Source organism: Ranitomeya variabilis, chromosome 3 (assembly GCF_051348905.1).
Source record: "Ranitomeya variabilis isolate aRanVar5 chromosome 3, aRanVar5.hap1, whole genome shotgun sequence".
Classification (NCBI taxonomy): domain Eukaryota; kingdom Metazoa; phylum Chordata; class Amphibia; order Anura; family Dendrobatidae; genus Ranitomeya; species Ranitomeya variabilis.
This window is the reverse complement of record NC_135234.1, coordinates 88,212,634-88,239,287: the sequence shown is the minus strand read 5'-3', so window position 1 is coordinate 88,239,287 and position 26,654 is coordinate 88,212,634. Positions and strand designations below refer to the sequence as shown.

The 26,654-nt window shown below is 46.0% G+C and overlaps 1 protein-coding gene across 2 annotated transcripts in view; it reads right to left on the bottom strand.

Moving 5' to 3' along the window:
• Positions 1 to 1,326: 1,326 nt before the first annotated feature.
• Positions 1,327 to 26,654, bottom strand: part of PIGS (phosphatidylinositol glycan anchor biosynthesis class S) — a 31,076-nt gene continuing 5,748 nt past the window's right edge. For both annotated transcript variants that reach the window (XM_077294364.1, XM_077294363.1), the window contains 9 exons: positions 25,417 to 25,506; positions 16,415 to 16,506; positions 10,960 to 11,194; positions 10,737 to 10,879; positions 10,353 to 10,467; positions 9,109 to 9,254; positions 7,234 to 7,334; positions 6,145 to 6,355; positions 1,327 to 2,515 (listed from right to left, as the gene is read on the bottom strand). In XM_077294364.1, coding sequence (XP_077150479.1) covers positions 2,240 to 2,515; positions 6,145 to 6,355; positions 7,234 to 7,334; positions 9,109 to 9,254; positions 10,353 to 10,467; positions 10,737 to 10,879; positions 10,960 to 11,194; positions 16,415 to 16,506; positions 25,417 to 25,506 — 1,409 coding nt within the window. In that variant the 3' untranslated portion in view covers positions 1,327 to 2,239. The remainder of the gene's footprint in view (positions 2,516 to 6,144; positions 6,356 to 7,233; positions 7,335 to 9,108; positions 9,255 to 10,352; positions 10,468 to 10,736; positions 10,880 to 10,959; positions 11,195 to 16,414; positions 16,507 to 25,416; positions 25,507 to 26,654) is intronic.

The following is a 26,654-nucleotide window of genomic DNA, read 5'->3' as shown; positions in this document are numbered from 1 at the left end:
TCAGAAGCAGAGATGACTCTTGGTCTTCCTTTCCTGGGGCGGTCCTCATGTGAGCCAGTTTATTTGTAGCGCTTGATGGTTTTTGCCACTGCACTTGGAGACACTTTCTAAGTTTTCCCAATTTTTCGGACTGACTGACCTTCATTTCTTAAAGTAATGATGGCCACTCGTTTTTCTTTACTTGGCAAGAAAAAAGCAGCTATAATACAAATTCTAACAGTCTATTCAGTAGGATTATCAGCTGTGTATCCACCAGACTTCTGCACAACACAACTGATGGTCCCAACCCCATTTATAAGGCAAGAAATCCCACTTATTAAACCTGACAGGGCACACCTGTGAAGTGAAACCCATTCCCGGTGACTACCTCTTGAAGCCCATCAAGAGAATGCGCCAAGAGTGTGCAAAGCAGTCATCAATGCAAAAGGTGGCTACTTTGGAGAACCTAGAATATAAGACATAATTTCAGTTGTTTCACACTTTTTTGTTAAGTATATAATTCCACATGTGTTAATTCATAGTCGTGATACCTTCAGTGTGAATTTACAGTTTTCATAGTCATTAAAATACTGAAAAATCTTTATATAAGGTGTGTCCAAACTTTTGGTCTGTACTGTGATAAATTATATATATATATATATATTACAGTACAGACCAAAAGTTTGGACACACCTTCTCATTTAAACATTTCTCTGTATTTTCATGACTATGAAAATTGTACATTCACACTGAGGGCATCAAAACTATGAATTAACACATGTGGAATTATAGATCCCTCAGAATGATGATACCCCTACACTATCACGGTCCCCTATACAGTATGATTGCCACTCATGAGGTATGATGCCCTCACAGCCATCACTCAGCATGACCACAAAGTATCATTGCCCCACACAGTATGATCACACCGTATCATGGCCCTTCTGTATGATCTCACACCCCACATAGTTTCACGGTCCAACAGCGGCCTGCACAGTATGATTGCCCCTCAGAACGATGCTCCCACAGACTTTTATTCTGTATGATGGCCCCACAGCCCGCCCCCCACTCAGTATGAGGGTCCCCACATGTACTGACTTAAAAAATACAATAAACACCACTCACCTCGCCCTTGTTCCACCAGCATGCTGCTCTGATCTAAGAAGTGAGTACTGATCCCTTGAGTACTGAGGCACGCGGATTACGCGTCCCATAACAGCGGCGTTGTCTCCTGCTATGGGTGGTACACTCTTGGTTTAGAACAATTACTTCATTTTCTTAGTGGTTACTATTGCTAGTAATACGTAATCACTGTAGTGTTTTTCACATACAATTGGAAAAAAAAATACCCCTTAAAATCCATTTAATGTAAAGTTCAGAAATATTTACATGTACAATTTTACATTTTTATTTTTCATTTTTTATAACCAAAACACGGGTCAAGTTATTAATTCCCTGAGCGGACTCCTTCTCTTACTTCACAGCGTATTAACCATTGTGATAATTACAGGTAAAAGGCATGCAGTACTTAAAGGGGTGGTCGAGTGAAAAGAAGTTATCTTCTATCCACAGGATGTGATGTTGCTGATTGGTGGGTGTGCGCCAACTGGGACCTGCACTGATCTGCAAAATTGGGAACTTTTTTCCCCTTTTGAATGAAGCAGGAGTACGAATGATCGTCTGCCACTCTTGGCTCTTTCCAAAAGACCCAAAAAGAATGAATGAAGCAGGGATCGGGCATCTAACCTACTGCTCCATTTTGTAAAACGGATAGACGTTCCCCATTGGGAGTAAAAATCCTTTGATCTACTGTTCGGTGCGGATCCCAGTCCTGAGACACTCACAGATGCAACGGAGAGTCAATATTAAACCAAAATACAATTTAGTCCTCTTTGTGGTCAATTGAACATGAAAAGGCCCTCTATAAACATGTCGTATGTTTTTCCCTATCGAGAGACCATGCATATTTGGCCAAACATGCATATGTATTGGGGCAGGGATGGACTGATTGCTAATGTGTATGGGCATGTTAAAAAAAGCAAGACACAAATGGAAACTATCCCTGACTTAGTCAGATTTTATATCAAAGGTGAAACCGCCTTTTACCAACACTTAGTAAATTAGTAGTGCAGAAGCTTCCATCACCCGCCATTATGGTTTTTTTTTCCAGATTTCAATGCTCATTACACATTCAGGTAATAAATAAGACTCAGTGCCATACTCTCTCGAGGAATTCAATGAAGACGTTAGAATGTGACTTTCAGTCTGTTTTGCTCTGCTCTTTCTTACTTAGCCTGTATTCCTTGGCGATCTTCAGCAAAGATAGCAATATGGGGACAGCCATGGGCAAGAAAAGAGGGATATAAACTGCAAATTTCTGATCATCTGGGAAGTACAGAAGATGAAGCAGTGAGGGGTCAAAGAAAGCCTTCTCTGAAGAGGTGATGGCTTCTTTGCTTGCTTTGAAGGCATTCTCCAACCTGCCAGCTTCCAGTTCGGACAGTGCAATCTGAGCAGAGGACACAGAGTTGTATACCTGGAAAGAAAGACAATGTATTAAACCTGACGGTGGTGTAAAAAGTCCTATGTATAATACAGAACTGGTTAGATGTTCATAGTGTTTGGAAGAAACAAGTTTTGGGCAGGAGATGGCTCCATCCCATTCCTCCACGTCTCCCTGGTGCCATGGTGGCAGAGCAGACTCCGGGTGTTTGTTGGAGCAGCGATGGTTTTACATGCATCAATCTGTTAGCAGTCTCCGTGCATATGCAGTAGTTGTAATATTGCAATTATCATGTAATTATTAATCTGAACCATTGTGCCCAAGTTCTCTGTGTAGATATTGATCCACGCACTTTTATACAAGATTGAAAAAGGAAAATCGCTAAATAAACAGGATATGACACAATCAGTACTTACCTCGCCACCTACTGTCAGAAAGGACAATTTAGCAACATTAAAGCCTACATTTGCCTTTGAACACCTTTCATAGTACAGTATGATCTATATATAACTGAGTAATTTGGAAAATACATGGCATTATAGACTGAGCTTCTTTTGAATTGCTGCCTGTCTACTAGACCATCCTCATTGAGAGGATAATTAACTGAGCTCATCCCAACAAACCTGCATGTTCAGTGTCTAAATACAGTATGTTCTGTTACGTCAGATTATTGGAGGAATAGGCAAGCACTGAGCATTCAACTAAATAAACAGGTCATAACGCAAAGCTGTATACTACAGTGAATTACCGTATATACTCGAGTATAAGCCGACCCGAGTATAAGCCGACCCCCCTAATTTTGCCACAAAAAAACTGGGAAAACTTATTGACTCGAGTATAAGCCTAGGGTGGAAAATGCAGCAGCTACCGGTGAATTTCAAAAATAAAAATAGATGCTCCATACCGTTCATTATGGCCCCATAGATGCTCCACATAAAGCTGTGCCATATATAATGCTCTGCACCGTTCATTGTTGCCCCATAGATGTGCCATAGAAAGCTGTGCCCCATATACACTCACCGGCCACTTTATTAGGTACACCATGCTAGTAACGGGTTGGACCCCTTTTGCCTTCAGAACTGCCTCAATTCTTCGTGGCATAGATTCAACAAGGTGCTGGAAGCATTCCTCAGAGATTTTGGTCCATATTGACATGATGGCATCACACAGTTGCCGCAGATTTGTCGGCTGCACATCCTAAAGATGCTCCATACAAGGCAGGATGGATCCATGCTTTCATGTTGTTTACGCCAAATTCTGACCCTACCATCCGAATGTCGCAGCAGAAATCGAGACTCATCAGACCAAGCAACGTTTTTCCAATCTTCTACTGTCCAATTTCGATGAGCTTGTACAAATTGTAGCCTCAGTTTCCTGTTCTTAGCTGAAAGGAGTGGTACCCGGTGTGGTCTTCTGCTGCTGTAGCCCATCTGCCTCAAAGTTCGACGCACTGTGCGTTCAGAGATGCTCTTAGGCCTACCTTGGTTGTAACGGGTGGCGATTTGAGTCACTGTTGCCTTTCTATCAGCTCGAACCAGTCTGCCCATTCTCCTCTGACCTCTGGCATCAACAAGGCATTTCCGCCCACAGAACTGCCGCTCACTGGATTTTTTTTCTTTTTCGGACCATTCTCTGTAAACCCTAGAGATGGTTGTGCGTGAAAATCCCAGTAGATCAGCAGTTTCTGAAATACTCAGACCAGCCCTTCTGGCACCAACAACCATGCCACGTTCAAAGGCACTCAAATCACCTTTCTTCCCCATACTGATGCTCGGTTTGAACTGCAGGAGATTGTCTTGACCATGTCTACATGCCTAAATGCACTGAGTTGCCGCCATGTGATTGGCTGATTAGAAATTAAGTGTTAACAAGAAGTTGGACAGGTGTACCTAATAAAGTGGCCGGTGAGTGTACAATGCTCTGCACCGTTCATTGTTGCCCCATAGATGTGCCATAGAAAGCTGTGCCCCATATACAATGCTCTGCACCGTTCATTGTTGCCCCATAGATGTGCCATAGAAAGCTGTGCCCCATATATAATGCTCTGCACCGTTCATTATTGCCCCATAGATGTGCCATAGAAAGCTGTGCCATATATAATGCTCTGCACCGTTCATTATGGCCCCATAGATGCTCCACATAAAGCTGTGCCATATATAATGCTCTGCACCGTTCATTGTTGCCCCATAGATGTGCCATAGAAAGCTGTGCCCCATATACAATGCTCTGCACCGTTCATTGTTGCCCCATAGATGTGCCATAGAAAGCTGTGCCCCATATACAATGCTCTGCACCGTTCATTGTTGCCTGCCCCATAGATGTGCCATAGAAAGCTGTGCCCCATATACAATGCTCTGCACCGTTCATTGCTGCCCCATAGATGTGCCATAGAAAGCTGTGCCCCATCTATAATGCTGCTGCAATAAAAAAAAAAAAAAAATGACATACTCACCTCTCTTGCTGCTCGCAGCTCCTCAGCGTCCCGTCTCGGCGTCTCTCCGCACTGACTGTTCAGGCAGAGGGCGGCGCGCACACTAGTACGTCATCGTGCCCTATGACCTGAACAGTCAGAGCAAGAGGACGGGAAGACGGAGCGGCGCCCGGCGTGTGGAACGGGGACAGGTAACTATGTAATACTCACCTGCTCCCGGCGTCCCTGGCTCCTTATCCCGGACAGATGGTCTCCGGGTGCCGCAGTCTCTTCCTCCGTCAGCGGTCACCGTTACCGCTGATTAGAGGAATCAATATGCGGCTCCACCCCTATGGGAGTGGCGTCCATATTCATAACTTTAATGAGCGGTCCCACGTGACCGCTGAACAGGGAAAGAGCTGCGGCACCGAAAACCGTGGGACGGGCAGGGGGAGCACCAGGAGCGCCGGGACTAGGCGAGTATGCGACAGTCCTCTCTCCCCCTCACCCGCCGACCCCACCGCCGATCATTACTCGAGTATAAGCCGAGAGGGGCACTTTCAGCCCAAAAATTTGGGCTGAAAATCTCGGCTTATACTCGAGTATATACGGTAAGTGTCTAAAGTCCGATAAGCAATGAACAGAAGGGAAATGCAGCTCTGGAGGAGAATACCTACAGAAAGACTATATATACACGGGTTGACTGGGACCAACATATCGATGGCCTATCAATACGGACAGGTCACCAATATGAGATCGGGCACTGCAATCGATCAGCCAAAATCTTCTCCGGCAGCACGGCTGGATGTAAGCATTGTACACAGTCTGTACATGGTTTAGCTGCCGAGTACTGCAGTTTATCTCCCATTCCAGGAGTGGCCATTAAAAGGACGAAGCTGTGGAGTTCTGCTTTATTCATTGCTTAAATCCAGCCGCAGATTTCAGCTGATCGGTAGGGGTGGACTGTGGCCAGGATGAAGCAGCGGTCTCACCGCACCCTGGATATACAAAGATGTCTGAGTGCTACAGTCAGTTATCTATATCAATGCCAAAACACTTACAATGGACTGGCCATGTAGAGAACAGGGACTTGAAAGACTGCGGTGATCAGGGAATGTCCCATCGGTGGGACCAACACTGACTGAATAATTATCACCTACACAGTGGATAGGTGATCAACATGTAATCTGGTCTGCTTAAATTAAGACTAAATTCATGATTTATCTGCGATGTCAAACTAATAGGTCCTCACCTCTGAAGCCACGTTATCATTGATCACTATGTTTCCTATCTGATCCAAAAGCTGAGCTAAAGAGGTCAATGTGGTGGTGACGGTTGCAATGTTTTCCACAGCTCTCGTCCAAAGAAGTTTATCCAGCTCCCAGTCTGTCAGTCCTTCATTTCCTGGATTTTCCAATTGACAGTTCTCTGACACATAAACCTTTGAAATACCCAACAGCAACCTGAGGATAAACATCAAAAACACATTACTTACAAGATAAAACTGTGCTCTTTTCAGAATTTGTCTTCAATTTACCTTAATGCATCCTGTCAGCAGGATTTTGCACTATAAAGTACAGATATGGCCACAATGGCGCTATCACACTGAATAAATTGATACCTTTGTTTAAGGAATCAAATCAGAGGTTCTTTTTTAATCATGGTTTTAGGTTTTCTTCTGATGGCGACTCCTGTGCATTTGTGGTGGGCCTGGTGGGTTGGGTCTTCTGCTCTGACCCCTCCACCTGCATCCTATGTTTCTACAGGTCACTGATTATTCAGTGACTTGCCTCCTTTCCGAAACTTCGTGCCACTGCTGCCGCCATCATTGGATGGGCTGCACATGCACAGTGTGAGATACCATATCTTGTCTTTAGTAAAATGGTCACCAGATGGCGCATGCACAGATTGAGAACTTGGCTCAGATCTCGACCTATGCATGCGTAGATTCCGGCATCATTTTACTGAAGACCAGACATGGAATCTTCCACAGATGAATCTTACAATGATGTCGGCGGCAAAAATTTTGAAACGGAGATAGATCATTGAATAATCAGTGACCTGTAGAAAGAAAGACAGGAGACAGGTGGATAGGTCAGAACAGAAGACCCAACCCGCCAGGCCCACCACCGATGCACAGAAGTCATTATCAGAAGAAAACCTAAAACCATGATTAATAAAAGAACCAATGATTGGATTCCTTCAATAAAGGTATCAATTTAATCAGTGTAATAATTGCATTACGGCTGTACCTGTACTTTAAAGAGAACCTGTCAGCAGGATTTACTATAAAGAGCGGACATGAAGGATACACTGTTTTTATATAGAAAATCTAACTTGCCTTAGCTGTGTCAGGAAAACCTCCATCACTTTTACCATATCAATATCAACATGTACCGGAAATTGTAAGTCATCCGGATTTCCATAATCGACATTATAGACCTGGAAATGAGTTATACTTTATTATTATGTGAGATATGTAAATGGATAAGAACAAGAATTACAGGGGTATTCCAGTTACATCAAGTTATCACCTTACTGGAGGATCCCACCACTAGACCCCACCACTTGGCAGAGTCTGTTTACCTCTTTATTCACTTTAAAAGCAATGACTGGAAATAGCCGAGTACAGCGTTAGATCAAGAATGAATTGAGCCACAGCACATCTGTGACTGCAGCTACATTTAAAGAGGGGACAGAGACATATTTCTGGCTGTGTACAAGGGTGTCATCGGTCAGACTAGTAGTGGTCACTAGTGTTGAGCATTCCGATACTGCAAATATCGGGTATCGGCCGATATTCGCTGTATCGGAATTCCGATACCGAGTTCCGATATTTTTGCGATATCGGGATCCATATTCATGTAAAAAATAAAGAATAAAAATAAAAAATATGGATATACTCACCCCTCCGACGGACCCTGGACCTCAGCGGTGCAACCGGCAGCCTCCGTTCCTAAGAATGCAGTGAGTGTAGGACCTGCGATGACGTCGCGGCTTGTGATTGGTCGCGTGACCGCTCATGTGACCGCGACGTCATCGAAGGTCCTTCACTCTGCATTCTTAGGAACGGAGGCAGACGCTTGCAGCGGTGACAGCCAGGGTTTGTCCGAGGGTGAGTATATCCATATTTTTTATTTTTATTCTTTATTTTTTACATGAATATGGATCCCAGGGCCTGAAGGAGAGTTTCCTCTCCTTCAGACCCTGGGAACCATCCAGGATCACTTCCGATATTTGTGTCCCATTGACTTGTATTGGTATCGGTATCGGCGATATCCGATATTTTTTGGATATCGGCCGATCCAATCCGATACCGATACTTTCAAATGTCGGAAGGTATCGCTCAACACTAGTGGTCACCCATGCTGTGGGTGGAGGATAAAGGGGGTGTTCAGGAGTTAAAGACTCATCGTTACAGAATTGACTATCCCAAAATGAGTCAATATTGAAGAAATCAGGAACGTTACACATAGTAATACAGTACAGCCATTACTAAAAACAGTAGCGGGCGAGTAGAGGGTCTCACACGATGCTTCGCTGCACGGCCATCCTGGTTCAGTATCTGGAGCAACGTCTGCAAATTATCATCAATTATTCCCATTTTCCAAAAACATGTTACTTGGCTTCCTAAGAAATCGTCCCCCAAGTATGTGGGGCCTTTTGAGATAGGGATATTATGGGCCAACGTGAGTGATGGTAATCTCCATACATGGCTTGAGAACAGCTTTGAGTTATGTAAGCAATGCGTCTAGGAATTATACACCGGGGCTGGCTGTCAGTCAATGCCGGAGGCGCAGTTCCAGCCATTGTTCTCTATACACAGAGTGGTGACTGAACCCGCACCAGTGCCACCACCGTGACTGAAACTCGAACGCTACCGGGAGGAATAAAGTTCATTTCCTCCCGGCAGCGGGGCTGTAAGTGTGAGACCTGGGCAGGTTCAGATTGCCATTAACCTGCAGACTAACCCCATTATCACGTGATAGGTTCCCTTTAATAGAGAAGTGCACTGCTTATTTTCATGCTTTCTAACTAAAGCAATTTAATAACATGAGAATACCCTTTAAATGCGGTGGCCTATAACTATGGCATGCAAAGAACAGAACTTCTCCAATCTGGTTTCTGGGTTTCCTCGAGTACCTAACTGGAGAATGGGACACCAGTCTGCAATCAGCCCTGAGGTGGTATAGGAGGACTTTATTTATGAACTTACCATGATACCACCCCAGCGGGGGCTGTGAAATGCATTAGAGGTCACTCTATTCCCATCTTTATCCTGGATGTAGAGGGGAGAATGGAAATACTCTGGGACATACAGCAAAAAATTCAGCACAGGGTATAGAGAGGCAGCACTCGAACCTAAAAATGACACACAAAATGTAGAAAAAACAAAACTTACAGCATACATAATGCACTTCTACACATCATTTGCACTTATTTTAGTTTCGTTACTGACATACGTCATGAACAGCAAACCAATAATACATTTTTTTCTTTCCCATCTTCAAAGAACCATAACGTTTATGTCTTTGCATCAACATAACCGTAAGGTGTTTTTTTTCTGGGTTGAACTTGGTGGGTATTTGTCTTTTTTCAACTATACCAACTAGATAAGTATGAGAGGGCTTGTAGTATTGAATGACATCATTCACTTTCCTAATTGATGTGCTGAAAAAGAAGAAAAAAAATTCCAAGCGATTTGAAGTAAATGCGGCTCCATCATTGTTTTTTGGGGACTGGTTATTACAGCATTTAATGTGCAGTAAAATATGACCCGGTATCATTATTCTTCAGGTCAGTGCGATGATGACAAAACCAAGCATGTATAGTTTAAAGATCTCCTATGGGCTTCATAGCAGCATCAAGATGGCAGCGACCTGGACGCCACTGATTGTAAAGCTTAGTGTGTAGTCACCCAGTAATTGAGCTGTCAGAACCATTTAAAGGGAATCTGTCACAGATTTTTGTTATATAACCAGAGCACAGCATGATATAGTGGTAAAAACACTGGATTCAGCGATGTGTCACTTTTTAGGCTTTGAGGTGCCATTTACTTACAATGAGTAATCTCCAGGAGATTATCATTGCCAGGACTGGTACTCATGGGCTTGCTAGACTAATGTACACAGAAAGCCGTGGTGTGGGCCGGGTTATTGTTCTCAGCTCTGGTACATCTAAGAACTCTGACTGTGGCACAACTGCTGCACCCACTAAACTAAGTGATACTTTGTTGGAATCAAGGTCTCTGTGCCAACGTTATTCTGCTCTCGGATGAAGTAGCAAGAAACCAGGTGAGAGATTCCCTTTAAATGCTGCTGTCAAATTAGCAGTAGCATCTAAATGGTTAATCTAAAGCAATCTTCGCTAACTCAGTTCACAGTCCGCATACACCCTCACCCGGCTTAGAACATACATCCAATGTTGGGAGGGGTTAATAAAGTAAGAATAAGTTCTTACCAAGCCTTGCCTCCACAGGGTTAATTACATGAGGTAGATTGTGAGCATTTAAGATGTAGCTGGAGGTTTCCTTCACAAAGCGAGGATTGACCCCCAGGATAGCGTAATACAATATCTAAAACAGAAGTACAAGATTGAGAATACAATCCAATAAATCATAACCTAAAGAGTAACAATAATAAATGTCCCGATCACATAACCGCACTGAAAATTCATTTAGTACATGGCGGCCATTCAAATGCATCCGTGTAAAACAGTACAAGCAGAATATGCCATGCTGAGCGTCTCTATTGAGCCCGCTGTCATAATTATATACCAGTATGGACAGAAGGTGTCTTAAGGAGACAACCACTGTATGGAACATCTTCCACGTGAGATACCTACCTGGGAATCAACAGAGAAGTTAGCGACTGGCTGCAGCTTGTCCAGGAACGGCTGGATATACTGATCCGAGGCAGAGCTTATGTTCCAGTTCAGATCATGGGATTTTGGATCTGGATTCAGTAAGGTAAAAGTGATCTCATAGCCTGAAACAGGACAAATGAATAAGGAATCGACACTAAAGAATCCAATATATGCATCCAAAGCGTCTACGATCTGTCGGTACCTGGACTGGACTTGAAAGCTCTCCGACTGTTCTCAAAGTCATCCCGATGGAACCTATCAGTGGAGATTCTGTCGGACAGTGCCGCACCGACCGCTTCTTCTGTAAAGGACATGGTCTGAATAACGCGGTCCAGTTTACTATTCAAAGAACGTTGGATTTCTTGAGTATTCAGCGACGGATCGAAAGTGAGCTTCAGTAATGATCTCCGATGTTTCCCAATGTAGACACTAACTCCCTAGGAAAAAAAATAATATAAAGTGTTTTGGGATTTTTTGTAAACTGTGAAAAATCCATTTTGCTTTCGTTGTACTGTAATTTTCTGCAGAATCAAACACATAAATGTGGAAATCCACCATGTCATAATGTAGCCTTAAAAAGTGTAACTGCCCCTATATAAAGAGTTTTTATACCTGAAAGGTGCTGCACAGTGCTGATCGGTGGTGGTACGAATCCTGAGACCCCCACAAATCAGTAAAAATATTAGAACAAAGAGCTATGGACTTTGTATTGAGCCCATCGACAGCTCTGTGAGTGCAGCTCATGGAAGTGCCGGAGTTTAGAGTGGTTTTTGACTGATCAGTGGGGGTCTCAGGTCCCGGACCATCACCAATTAGGGGCAGCACCTGTTATATATAAAATCTTCCATATAGTGCCAATTTCACTTTAAGGCGCCATACACATTAGATAAAAGTTGTCCAAACCCGCTGACAGTGTAATGTCTATGCGGGCCAACGCTCCAACAACAGAAGATATTGGGGAAGAGACACCCAGCCAGTGGGATGGTCTTTGGCGCAGAGATCAGTCGCAGACAATGGGGTCCGGCAGGGTCTCTTCTAAAGAGAAAACCAGAATGGGGGAAGCGGGAGAGATTGCTATTGGCCAAACGTTCACACGACAGCTACCTAATACTTATGGCTGGTGCTACTGTCACACAATGGGCAAGAGCCGCTCTGACTGCCTCCCTCGTAGTAACATTCATTCTACACATAGAGCACGGCCATCGTTTTGCTGATCACATCCGAGTCAATTCCTCTTTCAGTGACACAAATAGCACTCGTTACTTCCGTGTGCCAAGATGTGTAATAGGAAACAAGAAATTGAGAAAGTTTTTGCAACTTGAGTAGTTGTCTCCGGAAAATGTAAAACATAAGTAAATAAATTCATATATTTTCATGGAACGGCTACACACATACTGAAGTCAGTGAGCCCTAGGGGCCGTTCACATCACAGAATATGTCTGCATTATATAACAAAGTAGAATAGGGTAGTAGTATTGTATGCTGGACTGCACCAGTGTACAAATGTGTATGGTAAACTGGGTGACGGCCTCCGTACTGGGGAAGCTCCACTGATGCATTTGCCCATGTGAGGACAAGACCCCCGGATCACACACATTCAAGTTCCCCATCCTCTGCCTGTGAGTAAGGGACAAGTAAAGAGACTGTGTACTGGGGGAAGCTGACTATTCGGAAATACAAGAAGTCTTACGTAAGAAGCTGCAGATCCATCGTAGACCAGGGGACAGAAAGCATAAAATGGTAAAGTATTGAATCAGGAGGGGTCTGACTTCTCTGTACCATGGTGTGCAAGTCTGAACCAGGAAGAGAGATGGCTGATGGTGCCGGTCATTCACCAAGAGGTTGATTCAGAATGTTTTAGGGTCCAGTGGATTAACCTGATCATGGCTAGTAGAAGGGTAGGATCACTCCTTATTACTGATGCAGAGTGTAGCGCAGCACCCCACATATATGTATACATGTAGCCTGCAGTCTACTGCACTCGAGAAAGATGGCCAATAGGAGCGGGCAGCGTTCCTATAGTGGGGGAGGGGCAGATACGCTATAGACCTATACAGCGACATACATCGGGGGTCCACCTGAGGTGTACAGCTGACTCAGACAGTATAAGGGCTCTTTCACACGTCCTTATATTTACAGTGCTGGAAAAACTTTACCAGAGCTATCAGCGTCCATGTGTTTCATACAGGTGGCAACAGTGTCACACGTACCGGTGCTAAGAAAGGGGAGAATGACTCCCTGCAGTGAGAGAGGCCTCACGGTGAACTGAGGTGACCTCAATGAGATCACCGCTAGAACCGTGAGAAAAAGTTTCACGGTGCAGCGCTGAGCTCAGTTGAGTCCCCGCAGTTCAGGGGAATGGCTGGGAACGCAGCCTCAGTGACCTGCGGTAACCTCAACCACATTCAACAGTGGTTTTCAGCCTGGACGGTCGCATCTTCGTACCCACCAGGATGAAAGCTATTTATCACAGACATGGATTTCAGCGTGGGACAGAACGTCTGATAGGTGAGGGATATGGCTTTTTTTTTTTTTTCTTATACAAGAAACCATGGCCGCAATTGACTAGGCGTTAGGCGAGTATTTTTATCATTTTCTGTTTTTTTACAGGAGACGATGGCTTCAATGAAATGGGTATTAGGTAAGCATAACTGTGTTTGTTATTTTTAAATAAGAAAGTAAAACTCTGTGTCTTTTTATTTCAAATAAAAGAACTTCATTCTTGCTGTGTTTTTATTTACAATATAACTATAGGATTAGTAATAAGCCATGGGTTTGATGTCACCGGACAATGCAAAGGTGACATCAACCCCACTTGCCACCACCCCAGTGCAAGTGGGAAGAGCCAGGCAAAGTGCCAGAATTGACACATCTAATAGAAGCACCTTTTCTGGGGCGGCTGTGAGCTGCTATTTTTCGGTCCCCTACCGGCCTGAGAATACCAGCTCCAAAGGTCTTCTTTAGCTTGGCTGGTTGTCAAAAAATGGGGGGATCCTCAAGCTCATGGGTCATTTTTAATACTGGTTTTCTTGTTTTTAGTAATATAACTGGAAAAAAAAAAGTTTAGAGATCTGGTGTCACGAAAAGGAATTATATATATTATATCCGGCCACCCAGCCACAGTGAAAATACTGCAGTCAACAAATTGTCAGCCTTTAGGGGGTCTGGAATAGAGGATGGGTTCTCTCTTATGCCACTTTATTGTACACGCTCGGTATTCACTGACTTTATTAAATGGGGGCCGATTGGGGGCAAATGCATCATTGCTTTACAAGAATTTTTTATTGTTTAAGAAAAAAAAAAAGTACCGGTATCTACTTTTTAGCATATCAGAACCAACCTCTGGCCTTTTCTAACACAGATGGTAGCAGGAACAATGTGAAGACCGACAAACTTGTTATAATTTGCTAATATCTGGCTTAAAATTTTAGTATTTACGCCTTAAGGATCAGGTCTATTTTGGCCTTAATGTCAACATATTTTATTTTGCATTATGTTCATGGTCTCATTCCTGGAGACACAACTTTTTTATTTTTTCATCAACGTAGCTGTACAAGGGCTTATGTTCTTTTCCCAGGATGAGTTGTATTTGTCAGGGACACCGTTTTTGCTGCACAAAAAAGGTGTTAACTTTACTGTATTTTGCGAGTCAGCACTATTAAGGCAATACCAAATGTATGTAGTTTTCTGTGTGTTTTACTACTTTTATACAATAAACTTGTTTTTTTGCATAACAAGATGCCCAACTTTTACAAAGAAAATCAATTTCTCACAAATATTTTTTGCATCATATTCTGAAAATCATAACTTTTCCATTTTTCTGAATACAGATCACTATGAGGACTTGGTTTTTTTCGTAACTATACTTTAAGTGGCGCAGAGTGAACAAAAATGTTAATTCTGGCACAGACTTATTTATTTAGTGTATCATTCATGGTGAGGGAAAATCGTGGCATATTTATTGTACTGGATGAAATACACTTTGTGACACCAGATGTGTTTTTAGGCATTAATTCTTTTATTAAATTAAACAATGCTTAATTCAGAAAATCAGGTATTTTCTTTTACACACAAAATTACATACAATACCTATTAGTCCTACAAGAAGACTGGAAAAAGCATCCTATGATCTGATGCTTTTCTCCAGCCACTGGGCTCGAGGTGTGCGGTGACGGGATGTGGTTAAGAATAAAATCACTTGTGTATTCCCGCTCTCACTACTGTGACTTTCATCCCTCGTGATCACTCGCTGCACGGAGTATCCCCCACTGTGGCCGTATCGCAATAATATACCTGCATCTTTCAACACAGATTTTCATTATCAAAATGAGCAGCTGACAAACTACCAAGGAATTTTTTTACTATGATGTGACTAATTCTTGTGTAACAGGGTACAGCAGACGCCGACCCCCGTGCCGCTCTGTGTGGACACTACAATGTGCAAGAACGCAAAGTGGCCGCTGCCCAGCGTGCCCTATGTAGGTTTACTCTGCTGAGTGTCCCTTCATTCATTCCACAAAAGCATCACCAGCATTACGGAAACAGAATGATTAACCAAGCAAAACTGTCTGTGTTGAACTATCTGTTATATGCCCACATTTGCAGTCAGGGTCGGCATTAGGGTCAGGCAGACTAAGCATCTGCCTAGGGGCCCATGCTCCCCCAGCCAGTGGCATGTCGCTAATAGCGGCACACCACGCAACTGCTATGGGGCCTGGAGCCAGCGCAGCCCCTTACACACACACACACACACACAAACACACACACACAAACACCTCTTCCACATTCAACTGTATCAGCATCATAGATGCCTATAGAGTTGAAAGCAATGATGGAGGAGAGAGTGTCAGATAATGCTCCCTCCCCCATCATTCCCCTCTGCTGCAGAAGGTGTATGCACACAATGCGATATATCCGGAGCTGCACTATACTATCTGGAGGACTATGGTGAGTGTATTATACTATATGGAGGGCTATGTGGCCCCACTTTGTCTAGATTCATCACCGTTTGCATTGAATATTCAGGAAGGTGAAGCATTACACTGACAGCTGGGAGCCATGTAATACCAGGACATAGCAATGCTCCTCCAGCCATAGACCGACCCCACTCCCAGCAAGAGGCCGCCTACCCCCCATCCCGGCCAGAGGCCGCCCACCCCCCATGCCGGCCAGAGGCCGCCCACCCCCCATGCCGGCCAGAGGCCGCCCACCCCCCATGCCGGCCAGAGGCCGCCCACCCCCCATGCCAGCCAGAGGCCGCCCACCCCCCATGTCGGCCAGAGGCCGCCCACCCCCCATGCCGGCCAGAGGCCGCCCACCCCCCATGCCGGCCAGAGGCCCACCCCCCATGCCGGCCAGAGGCCACCCACCCCCCATGCCGGCCAGATGCCACCCACCCCCCATGCCGGCCAAAGGCCGCCCACCCCCCATTGCCGGCCAAAGGCCGCCCACCCCCCATGCCGGCCAGAGGCCGCCCACCCCCCATGCCGGCCAGAGGCCGCCCACCCCCCATGCCGGCCAGAGGCCGCCCACCCCTACCAGCTAGAGGCCACATGTCCCCATCCCAGCGGGCCGCCCCTCCTCCCAGCCAGGGGCCGCACTTTTATCAGATGTCTGTAGAAAGCAGTTTTGCTCAGTTTGTACCGTATGGACATTACCTGAGGAAAAAGCTGTGCAGACTCTGGTATAATAACTATGGACAGAGATCCCTGGATTCCTTTGCTTTGTTGTTGGAGAGCTCGATCTGCCTCTGTAAAACAAGATGGACAAGTAAAAGTCTGAACAAGGGAAAGATCACACGAGGAAATCGGATGAGTGCAATCTGACAGCAGCATAACACCCATGGTCCTGTGTCCCCCAATGAGGCGACAGAGTAATAAAGAAAATCGGATTGCAGTCAGCCCAGTGTGGCTCTATGGGGCAGCTCATGTCTACGATTATTTTTTCATCCTGATTCAGCATGCAAAAACAATGGCAGGATGATGCGAATGACTGCGAGAATCAGATCGTATGGACCTGTATAAGTCTATGTTCGTGTGAAACATCGCGCGATCATAGACTTATACGGATGCACATCGGATGTCACCCGAGTGCAGTGCGATTCCCACAGACGCCAGCAATGGAGGAGATGGAGAAATAGGAATTTTTGTGTACTCACCGTAAAATCCTTTTCCCCGAGCCATTCATTGGGGGACACAGACCGTGTATGCTGCTGCCACTAGGAGGCTGACACTAAGTGATACAAAGAAAGTTAGCTCCTCCTCTACAGTATACACCCCTCTGCTGGCTCTCAGCTAACCAGTTCGGTGCAAAAGCAGGAGATCAATAACAACATATGAGCGTATAGCATGTCACATTATATATGAGAGTATAGCATGTCAAATTATAAAACAAGCACAAGCTAATATCAGGGTGGGAGATGTGTCCCCCAATGAATGGCTCGGAGAAAAGGATTTTACTGTGAGTACACAGAAATCTCTATTTCTCCTTCACCTCATTGGGGGACACAGACCGTGGGACGTCCCAAGGCAGTCCCTGGGTGGGGACAACATCAGATCAGGCCCTGTGTAACCCGCTACTTACAAGTGCGCCATTGCGGCCTGCAGAGTCCGCCTGCCCAGACTTCCATCTGTGAGGGTCTGGGAATTATAGTGCTTCAAGAATGCATGCGGACTGGACGAACCCGCAAGCTTGCAGGCGTGCTGTGCCGACTCCTGGTGCCTAGAATCCAAGAAACCTTGATAGACAGGGAGATAGGCTGACATCTAACACGGAAGGACTCCTGGATGGTGTAACGAATCCACCAGGCTAACATGGCCGATGAAACAGCTAAACCCTTCCTGTAACCATCAGGAAGCCCAAATAAAGCGTCCAACCTTCGGAAGGACGCCGGCCTCGAGACGTACCTACTCAGAGCACTCACTTCGTCCAGAATATGGAGAACCCATTCCGTTTTGTGGACTGGTGCCGAAAGAGATGAAGGAAGAACGATGCCCTCATAACAGTGGGAATACAATACCACCTTGGTAACAAGGGACGGGGATCGCCTGAGGACAACCTTGCCTTGAGAGTAATAAGGGAAAAAAGTCGGAAAGAAAGAGTTGTCAGTATGACGAGATCGCAGAGAAAAAAAAGGGCGACCTTCCCTGATAGTAAAGTCTGTCTGGATCAAAAGGAGTCTACTGTAAGACTCCCAGGACCATTAAAGGTCCCAAAGATCTAACGGTCTGCGATAGGAAAGAACCACATGTGAAAACTCCCTGCAAGGAAGTCCCTACTTGCAGTTTTGTTGCAATAAGACGGAAAAATACTAGTTCCGCAAACGAAAAAAACCTGACATGGTCAGTGCGGATCTCCCAGGATCACTGGGGCCCTTCCTGCTTCCAAAAGGCTCTCGGAAGTAGTGGAAGAAGGGTTATGGAAACTGGTACCATGGAAAAACCAGGGCATGCACTGTGATGGCTTTTGGATCTCAAGGCCAAACCATGAACAAGAGTACATTGGCGTTCAGTCTGGACGCCATCCGACCTACATCTGGAGTGCTCCAGAGAAGGCAGATCTGATGGAAGACTTACGGGTGAAGTTCCCACTCACTTGAGGCGGGACCCTGACGGTGTCTGCCGTCTAGAGTTCTACTCCTGGGATGTGTAGTGCCGAGATCACCTGAATGACAGATCTCGGCCCATCAGATTATGTGAGGTACCTCGACCATGACGCCTGACCGTGGGTACCTGCTAGATGATTGACGTATGGCACAGCCGTGGCATTGTCCGATTGAATTCGGATGGGGTGACCCGCCAGAAGGCAGTGGATCTGCTGTAGAATTAGCCGTACCATTCGGATCCCCAGAACAATGATCAGGAGAAAAGGACTGGCATCAGTAGTCACTAATAACCATTGAACCGGGAGAAAGGATCTCCCCTGGATGAGGAAGGAGCTCAGAGACTACCCTCTGAAAGCCTGTTTGACCTGCAGAAAACGAGAGGAGCGAAGGAAAACGCTTCCATTGTCGTCACCATTTTCCCTCGGAACCTTCCTAGCAAATCGAATGGAATGAAGGGATGAGTGAACAAGTGCGTGAGCTCCCTGTTGAAGGGCCACGGCCTTGCCTCAAGGGAGAATTACCAACCTTCTGGAAGTGTCCAGGATCATCCTCAAAAATGTTATCTGCTGGGTTGCAAATGAGGAAAAACTTGTCTAAGATTAGCTGCCAGCCCAGGTGAGAAAGGGTATCGCAAGAGATATAGATGACTCAGCACAGTCCTGGAAGAGCGGCTAAAAAGTCGACCAGATAGGGCAGGACGACCATGCCTCTAGGGTGCAAGAGGAACATGACAGCCGCCATAACCCCTGCGAACACTCTGCCGAAGGACAAGGTTGTGATTTGAAAATGCTGTAGCGAATGGAAAAGTGGAGGAATTTTTGAAGATTTGAAGAGGGAAAAAATAGGAATGTGAAGGTAAGCATCCCGAATGTCGGTGGATGCCAGAAACTCCACCTTTTCCTGTTGAAGAAGTGGCTGAGCGGAGGAACTCCATCCGAAGAAGAGGGACCTTGTCAAGCTTGGTAGAAGTTTGAGGTCCAGGATAGGTCAACTATCCACTGCTGGTTGGGTCTATAGAAAACATGAGATCCTTTGTTCCTGCGTTGGGAACGCTCCTAACTTCTCACCAAATAACCGATCACCTTGGTAAGGGAGTGATGTCAGAGGCTTTTTGAACGCTTCCATTCTCTGCTGACAGCTCAGCGCAAATAGCCGCATCAGAGAGGCGTGAAGCAGCTAGTCTCCCACTTAAGAAATTTGATTGACCAGCTGTACTGTCTTCGGGAGAAAACAACTATTGTATTCTCAGGTGGAGACATACCTTGTCCACATGGACATATTGCCACCTAGTAGTTAATAGCGCCCTTTGAAATGCGGACACATCCAGGTCCGATATGCTCCTTTGGTGTGTCATGTTTTTAACACTTTGGTGTGATTCACATAATTATAATGTGTGACCTATGTATTTATTGAACATGTTACAAAAGTAATTACTAAATAAAGACCATTGTTATATTTTGAATCCTGGTATATTATTTACTCAATCTTTCTCAGGAGACAATTGCTGTAGCAACCCATGCGGCTGCTAAGGAAGGGTAGAGCGCTGAACCCGAGGCCGCAAGATGCCACTAACCAGGTTTGCTATCTGACAGTCTGTTGTATTTTTAATTGACGACCCATCTGGCAGGGATACTGGAAGGTATACCACAGGAGATTCTACCCGTTAATATGCCAAGTGGCAGAATGCGTGGCTGCATCCAGCAGGTCAGGAAAAGCCGTCTCTTACTATCGCCGCTCTCTTTTAACGGTGCGAAGTTAAAATGATGAACCCTCCATTCACCACCCTCTTAATAGGGAAGTGGAGAGGGATCGTCCGCCTTCTTGCATCATCTGCTAAATAGTGGAGATGCAGAGCGGGTGTTGGGACGCCAAAAAGGGTACCTCTGTACATCCACGGAGTTCAGGTCACCGGGTGGACCGGGCTGGTTGTCTGGCGTTAGGCTGGCTGCAGAAGAGGATACACGGAGGCGACACTCCGTGTGCTCGTCTATTGATGGTGTGGGGAGATCGGTGCCCTTTAAAAGGACCCATTGCCCCTAAGAATCAGACCAGGCATGGTATCCCACGTCCTAGGGGGGTATACGTGGAGGGGACACCCCACGTATTTGTATATTGGCTGAAAAAAAATACCTCGCTTGCAGAGGCTTCCGTCCAGTGAATCGCTTATCCGGACGTTCCCTGTCTGGGTGAATGGCAAATGCTCTGCTGGGAGCTTAGTCTCCTTATGAGGGACACTGCGTGATCTAGAGTAGAACCGAAGTCCTCGTCAATCTACAGAGATTGGTTTATGATATAAATAGGCAAATCCATCCTTTTCTGAAGTTCTGGTGAGTCCAGAACCAAGGCAATATCCGATCCATATTCAGAGACTTGTTCTCAGCAAATCATTGGTGAGGGATCAGGAAATGAAACTTCCGTTTTCTAGACGCCTGTACGTTTCTAGAATACTTGAGGCCCCTGCTAGCTGACGGCTCGCATGAAGGAGAGGGACCTTGTATATCGGTCCTGCGAGCACTCCGAGCCACAGAGGAATCACGGTGGGATTCAATCTCTTGGTCAGAGAAGCCATGGGTTGCGGCTGTGGCAAAGCCCACTCAGGGAACTAGGTACTCCGGGATAAGCTGGGGACGGCGGCGGAGGGCTCCTGAGCTCATTTAGGGTGAACGGTTTCAGACTGGTCATGTGCCTTTAAGACAGGGAATATTGGTCATGATCCTTTAAGACCAGGGGATACTGGTCATGTGCCTTTAAGACCCGAAATGCTGGTCATGTGCCTTTAAGACCAGGGAATGCTGGTCATGCACCTTTAAGACCAGGGAATACTGTTCATGTGCCTTTAAGATCAGGAAATACTGGACATGTGCCTTTAAGACCAGGAAATACTGGTCATGTGCTGTTAAGACCAAGGAATACTGGTCATGTGCTGTTAAGACCAAGGAATACTGGTCATGTGCCTTTAAGATTAGGGAATACTGGTCATGTTCCATTAAGACCAAGGAATACTGGTCATGTGCCTTTAAGATTAGGGAATACTGGTCATGTTCCATTAAGACCAAGGAATACTGGTCGTGTGCCTTTAAGACCAGGGAATACTGGTCGTGTGCCTTTAAAACCAGGAATACTGGTCGTGTGCCTTTAAGATTAGGGAATACTGGTCATGTTCCATTAAGACCAAGGAATACTGGTCATGTGCCTTTAAGATTAGGGAATACTGGTCATGTTCCATTAAGACTAGGGAATACTGGTCGTGTGCCTTTAAAACCAGGAATACTGGTCGTGTGCCTTTAAGATTAGGGAATACTGGTCATGTGCTTTTAAGCTCAGGGGGGAAGATGCAGGGGGGAAAAGCAGTACTTTCTTACCCAATGCCCCTTCAATGCAAAACCATCGCCCCTGTGACTTCCATGAATAGGCCCAAGCCGGGGCCTAAATTTCTGCAGCTGGCGGTGAGAATAGAGGGACGTTGGTGGTGGCCAAGAGAAGCGATCGCTCTCGTGCCAGGGAAGAAGTGCCAGAAAAGGTGAGCGGAGCCTCCTTAGCGCGCCCGCGGCCTACACATCAGCCGAAGCCGGGGGCTAAATTTTTGCAGCCGGCCGGAGCGTTACCTCATGGAGGTGGGCCACAGGGAAGCTGAGGCTGCCTGTCAGCATGTGAATATCCCACTGCAGAGGCCCATCGCTGACTGGATCCACTCACGATCGGTGCGCGTCCCAGCATGGAGCCACCGCGATGACTGGGTTTCAGTGCCGAGGAAAGCGCACGCACTCTACTGTTCTGCTGCAGGTGCAGCGTGGACGGTGCAGGGATAAACATCAATCCACCATCCCTTTGTTAGGGAGGTGGAGAGGAACCGTCCGCCTCCTTGTGCCATCCGCTTTCACAGTGGTGGGACAGTGGGGGCCGCTCGGACGCCATAGAGAGGGGCTTCTGTACATCCACGGAGTTCAGCCACGGGTGGACAGGGCCAGTTGTGCGGCATTAGGCCTGGCTGGGGAAGAAGGTATGTGGAGGCGACACTCCATGTGCTCGTCCGTTCAGGGTGTGGGGAGATCGGTGCCCTTGAAGGGACCCGTCGCCCCCAAGAATCAGCTCAGGCATGGCACGTCGCAGAAGAGGATACGGAGAGGCGACACTCTCCGTGCTCGCCTGTTGATGGTTCGGGGAGATCGGAGCCTTGAAAGGATCCGTCGCCCCTTCGTTGTAAAAAATAAAATCAAAAATTTACAAGGTAAAAATAAAATAATAAAGAGTTTTGGGTCTGAATAGCAGACCTGTCCGTGTGCCTCCTACGGACACTAAGCACTGGTTAGCTGAGAGCCAGCAGGAGGGTGTATACTTCAGGGGAGGAGAGATCTTTCTCTGTATCACTTAGTGTCAGCCTCCTGGTGGCAGCAGCTACACCCACGGTCCGTGTCCCCCAATGACGCAAAGGAGAAATGACTTTCACCGTCTCCTCCTCACCTGTGATTCTCTGATGCGAGAGGATCAGAGCACAGATCACCGACACTCCGATCACGCTCCCAGCAGAGCAGGAGCCGGGGGCCATTAGCATCTCGCATCTGACGGCTTACACTGGGGGGTCTCTGGCCTAAACCTCCCATTATGATGATAGAGAATGCCTCCATAACTGGATACTAGAATAAATAGAAAATGTCATACATACCGGTAGGTACTTTCTCTAGAAAAAGGAAGGACGTCAAAACAAAAACCAGACCCCATGATAGATAGCGGGGCCCTTCAGGCCCAGTTGTTTTTTTGCCATGTGACAAATTATCACAGCACTGGATTTACACCAAACCTAAATGGTTCTCACACAGAGGAAAAAAAGCGTATAGATCCCCAGCACCGCAACATTATTTCTGGGGGGGTTCCAGCATGTTGCCTCTTTTTTGAGAGAAGCGATTGGTTGAGTATCGCCCTATGGACCTTACTAGCTACTCCATACAATAGCCCAATAAATCAGAAAATTGACGTTCTGAAGAATCTTTGCTCTCATCATGGACCATCATATTGTATGGGTTCATATCACCTAGCAGGGAGCACAGATATTCAATACAACACCATAAAGCGCAGCTTCCAAACCTACATGTGTCGCCCTCTAGTGTCACATACAGGAAATAAGACACACTATTGTCAGGTCCAAAACCACAAAGGCGCACACAACGTAGCTCTAAAGCTAAGATGTTCGAGAATGACCAAGCATCCAGCATGCCGCCAGTCCCCCAAAAATGATTAACATTCCTACCGCCTATAGGTGCCAATTTCGTTTTTATTTGACTGCACAATTATTCACCAGGTAGTAGCATCTATTTTAGTATATTCTTGAATTTCCAATTAAATACCAACACCAGGTCATCTTTTCTTAGAACCCTACTGACAATTATTGGATGCCATGTTGCAATGTGACCGGGCTGATGTTAAAGGGAATCTGTCACCCCTAAAATCGAAGGTGAGCTAAGCCCACGAGCATCAGGGGCTTATCTACAGCATTCTGTAATGCTGTAGATAAGCCCCCGATGTATCCTGAAAGATGAGAAAAAGAGGTTAGATTATACTCACCCAGGGGCCTTCCCGCTGCTGGTCCTGTCCAGGGCCTCCTATCTTCATCAGATGACGTCCTCTTCTTGTCTTCACGCTGCGGCTCCGGCGTACTTTGTCTGCCCTGTTGAGGGCAGACAAAGTACTGCAGTGCGCAGGCGCTGGGCCTCTCTGACCTTTCCCGCCACCTGCGCACTGCAGTACTTTGCTCTGTCCTCAACAGGGCAGACAAAGTACGTCGGAGCCGCAGCGTGAATACAAGAAGAGGACGTCATCGTAAGAAGATGGGAGGCCCCGGACTGCGATGCCCATCGGATCGGACGGCCTGCCCAGGTAAGTATAATCAGATCTCATCTTTTCGGATACATCGGGGGCTTATCTACAGCATTCCAGAATGCTGTAGATAAGCCCCTGACGCCGGTGGGCTTAACTCACCGTTGATTTTGGAGGTGACAGGTTCCCTTTAACCACTTGGTGTTGGCACCTCATTCACACACAGCAGATTTGGATAAATAAAGTCAAAACGAGGAATGGATCCAAACCACAGGGGTAATAAAATAGAAAGATCTGTATTCACTCCTGATTTTGGCTTTAAAATACTGATGCATTGTGTGTATGAAGCCTTACAATTAATGTCCTGATAAAAGTCCCCTAATAACCTGAAGGATTTTGCACAGGACTTTAACCTAGCTTTCCGCAAAATGAATCAGTCTGTAAAGTTTCTATACCATAATGCACTGCTACTTAGGAACTTCTTCTATAGTTCCCATTTAAATGGCTTGTCGGGCCTTTGGCTACAAGTGAGCGGTCACTCTGTGTGGCTTCAGACTTGTGAATCCTCACATTGCATGCACTGCAAGGGTTCCCTGGTGTCAGCAGCAGGAAAGGGCGGTCATGTTACCACAATTATGTGATTTCCATACTTCTGGCCACATTCCAACTAGACGTCCCTGGCATCACTCAATACACTTGCTTGCTGTGCACTTCTTGTCGGCACGTGATCACAAGGGTTTCCCGATGTTGGCAGCAGGAGCGGGCGGTCATGTGAACACAAGCATGTGATTTCCATACTTCCAGCCACAATTCGACTAGACATGCCCGTCCTCGCTCCCTCACTTGCATGTAGTGAAGCTGCACACGTCTTGTCGGCATGTGACCACATATATGCAAATCGCATACCAGAAGCTCCTGGCACCCGAGAATCCTCACAACATGCACAATGTAAGGATTCACCAGTCTGGTGTCACAGAGTGACTGCACACTAGCAGCTTAAGACCAGATAGCCCTTTTAATCCTTGCTCCTATACATTCCCAGAGACATCAGGTGCTTCATGGTGAGAAAACCTACTGGAGCCTAAAAACCAGTCAGCAACATTGTCGATGGCTATATGTTCCCTGTGTGGTCTGTGCCTTGTAATAAGGTGCTCCTCCTCACGTGTGGCCATAGCTGGTACATATGGAAAGTATTTATCCTCTATTGTTCTACAACAGAAAAAATAAACTAAAACCGTCTTATACCTGACAAGCTTGGTAACGACAGAATCTCGTCCTCCTCGTAGGTCGTCCTTCTGTATCTGAACTCATAGCGGCAATTAAAAGTGGTGTGAGCTGCAGGAAAGCACATAAGACAGGAATAGATTGAGTCACTTCAGGACGGAGACTATCTTGTCCTCTAGGCCCACGAGTTCTTTGTTCAGTAGCCTCTTTCCAAGTGCCGTACATTTTTATTTCTCCATCAAATGTAGTTGTATGAGCTCTTGACATTTGTATTTATTTTTTAAGTACCGTAATATGCTAACTTTAATATACAGCCATAAAGGGAATGTGTCAGTAGGATCAACCCTTGTAAGCCGTCCATATGGGCATGTAGGTCATAGGAAGCTGAAGAAAATGATACCTTGATATCTGTGATATGTCTTATTCCACAGAAATCCACATTTTTCTTATAAGTAAATGAGCTGTTACAGACTGTGACCAGAAAACATGAAGAAAAAGTACATGCATATAACAGGCATCACCCAAACCAATAAGAGCGTCAAAAAAGCTTTATTATAGAACAACAAGGAGCACACATACAAACAATAGATAAAAGCGCTGTATAGGGGACTGGAGCACATTTGCCTTGAGAAAGACCCAACGAGTGTCGGAATGCGTGGGTCCGGGTATCCTAGAGGCTGGACTTCTGACTGTATTTGAGCCAGGTTTAAGTATTGTTTATCGCCTCATCCAAACTTATCCCTGGGTGTTTACAGCCAGGGCATGTGTGGGGGGGACTCCCCGTATTGTCTGTCACTCTACTTAAGCCATTGAAGATGTTTCAGTGTCCACACACACAGGCTTAAGGTACCGTCACATTAAGCGACGCTGCAGCGATAACGACAACGATGCCGATCGCTGCAGCGTCGCTGTTTGATCGCTGGAGAGCTGTCACACAGACCGCTCTCCAGCGATCAACGATGCCGAGGTCCCCTGGTAACCAGGGTAAACATCGGGTAACTAAGCGCAGGGCCGCGCTTAGTAACCCGATGTTTACCCTGGTTACCAGCGTAAAATGTAAAAAAAACAAACAGCACATACTTACATTCACGTCCCCCTGCGTCCACTTCCTGACTGACTGAGCGCCGTACAGTGAGAGCAGAGCGGTGACGTCACCGCTGTGCTGCTTTCACTTTCACTTTGCGGCGCTGAGTCAGAGGAGGAAGCAGACTGCAGGGGACGCAATGTGAGTATGTGCTGTTTGTTTTTTTTACATTTTA